Source organism: Sinocyclocheilus grahami, unplaced genomic scaffold, assembly GCF_001515645.1.
Source record: "Sinocyclocheilus grahami isolate Dianchi unplaced genomic scaffold, SAMN03320097.WGS_v1.1 scaffold12518.1, whole genome shotgun sequence".
In the NCBI taxonomy this organism is placed as follows: Eukaryota; Metazoa; Chordata; class Actinopteri; order Cypriniformes; family Cyprinidae; genus Sinocyclocheilus; species Sinocyclocheilus grahami.
This window is the reverse complement of record NW_015514464.1, coordinates 5,292-5,955: the sequence shown is the minus strand read 5'-3', so window position 1 is coordinate 5,955 and position 664 is coordinate 5,292. Positions and strand designations below refer to the sequence as shown.

General features: G+C 44.6%; 1 protein-coding gene across 1 annotated transcript in view; it reads left to right on the top strand.

Annotated features, from left to right (window-relative positions):
- Positions 1-152: 152 nt before the first annotated feature.
- The window catches only part of LOC107578882 (synaptic vesicle glycoprotein 2C-like), a gene marked incomplete at its 5' end in the record, with an annotated part of 3,412 nt that continues 2,900 nt past the window's right edge, over positions 153-664 (top strand). Inside the window, 2 exons of the mRNA XM_016264785.1 lie at positions 153-356; positions 456-615. Of these exons, the coding sequence (XP_016120271.1) occupies positions 153-356; positions 456-615 (364 nt within the window). The remainder of the gene's footprint in view (positions 357-455; positions 616-664) is intronic.

Sequence of the window (664 nt, the reverse complement as noted above, 5' to 3'; positions counted from 1 at the left end):
TCTGTCTGTCTATAATCTGACTCTATCTATCTATCTATCTATCTACCCATCTATCATCTGTCTGTCTGTCTTAATTGTACAGCACTGTGTTATTCTCTGTAGGTTTTTAAAGAACTTTTGTAAGTCTGTCATATATCTCTTCTCTCGTTTAGATATCGACGACTCGAAATTCATCGGTTCCTCTGTGATCAACTCCACGTTTGCGCACAACAAGACTGGCTGTCAGATGACGTTCGATGACGATTACAGCGCGTACTGGGTGTATTTCATCAACTTCCTTGGCACGCTAGCCGTGTTGCCAGGCAACATAGTCTCCGCCCTCCTTATGGATAAAGTGGGCCGTCTGAGCATGTTAGGTCAGTCACTTCACCAGATTCACCAAAAACTTCACCATATACTTCACCAGATTTACCACATACTTAAACTCAAATGTTGCTGTGTGTTGTTGAGTTCAGGCGGCTCGATGGTGTTGTCCGGCATCAGTTGTTTCTTTCTGTGGTTCGGCACCAGTGAGTCCATGATGATAGCAATGCTCTGCCTTTATAACGGACTCAGTATATCGGCCTGGAACTCACTGGACGTGGTGACGGCCGAACTGTATCCCACCAACAGGAGGTACATGGACACACAAATACACACAATCACTACTAAACACAGATCACAA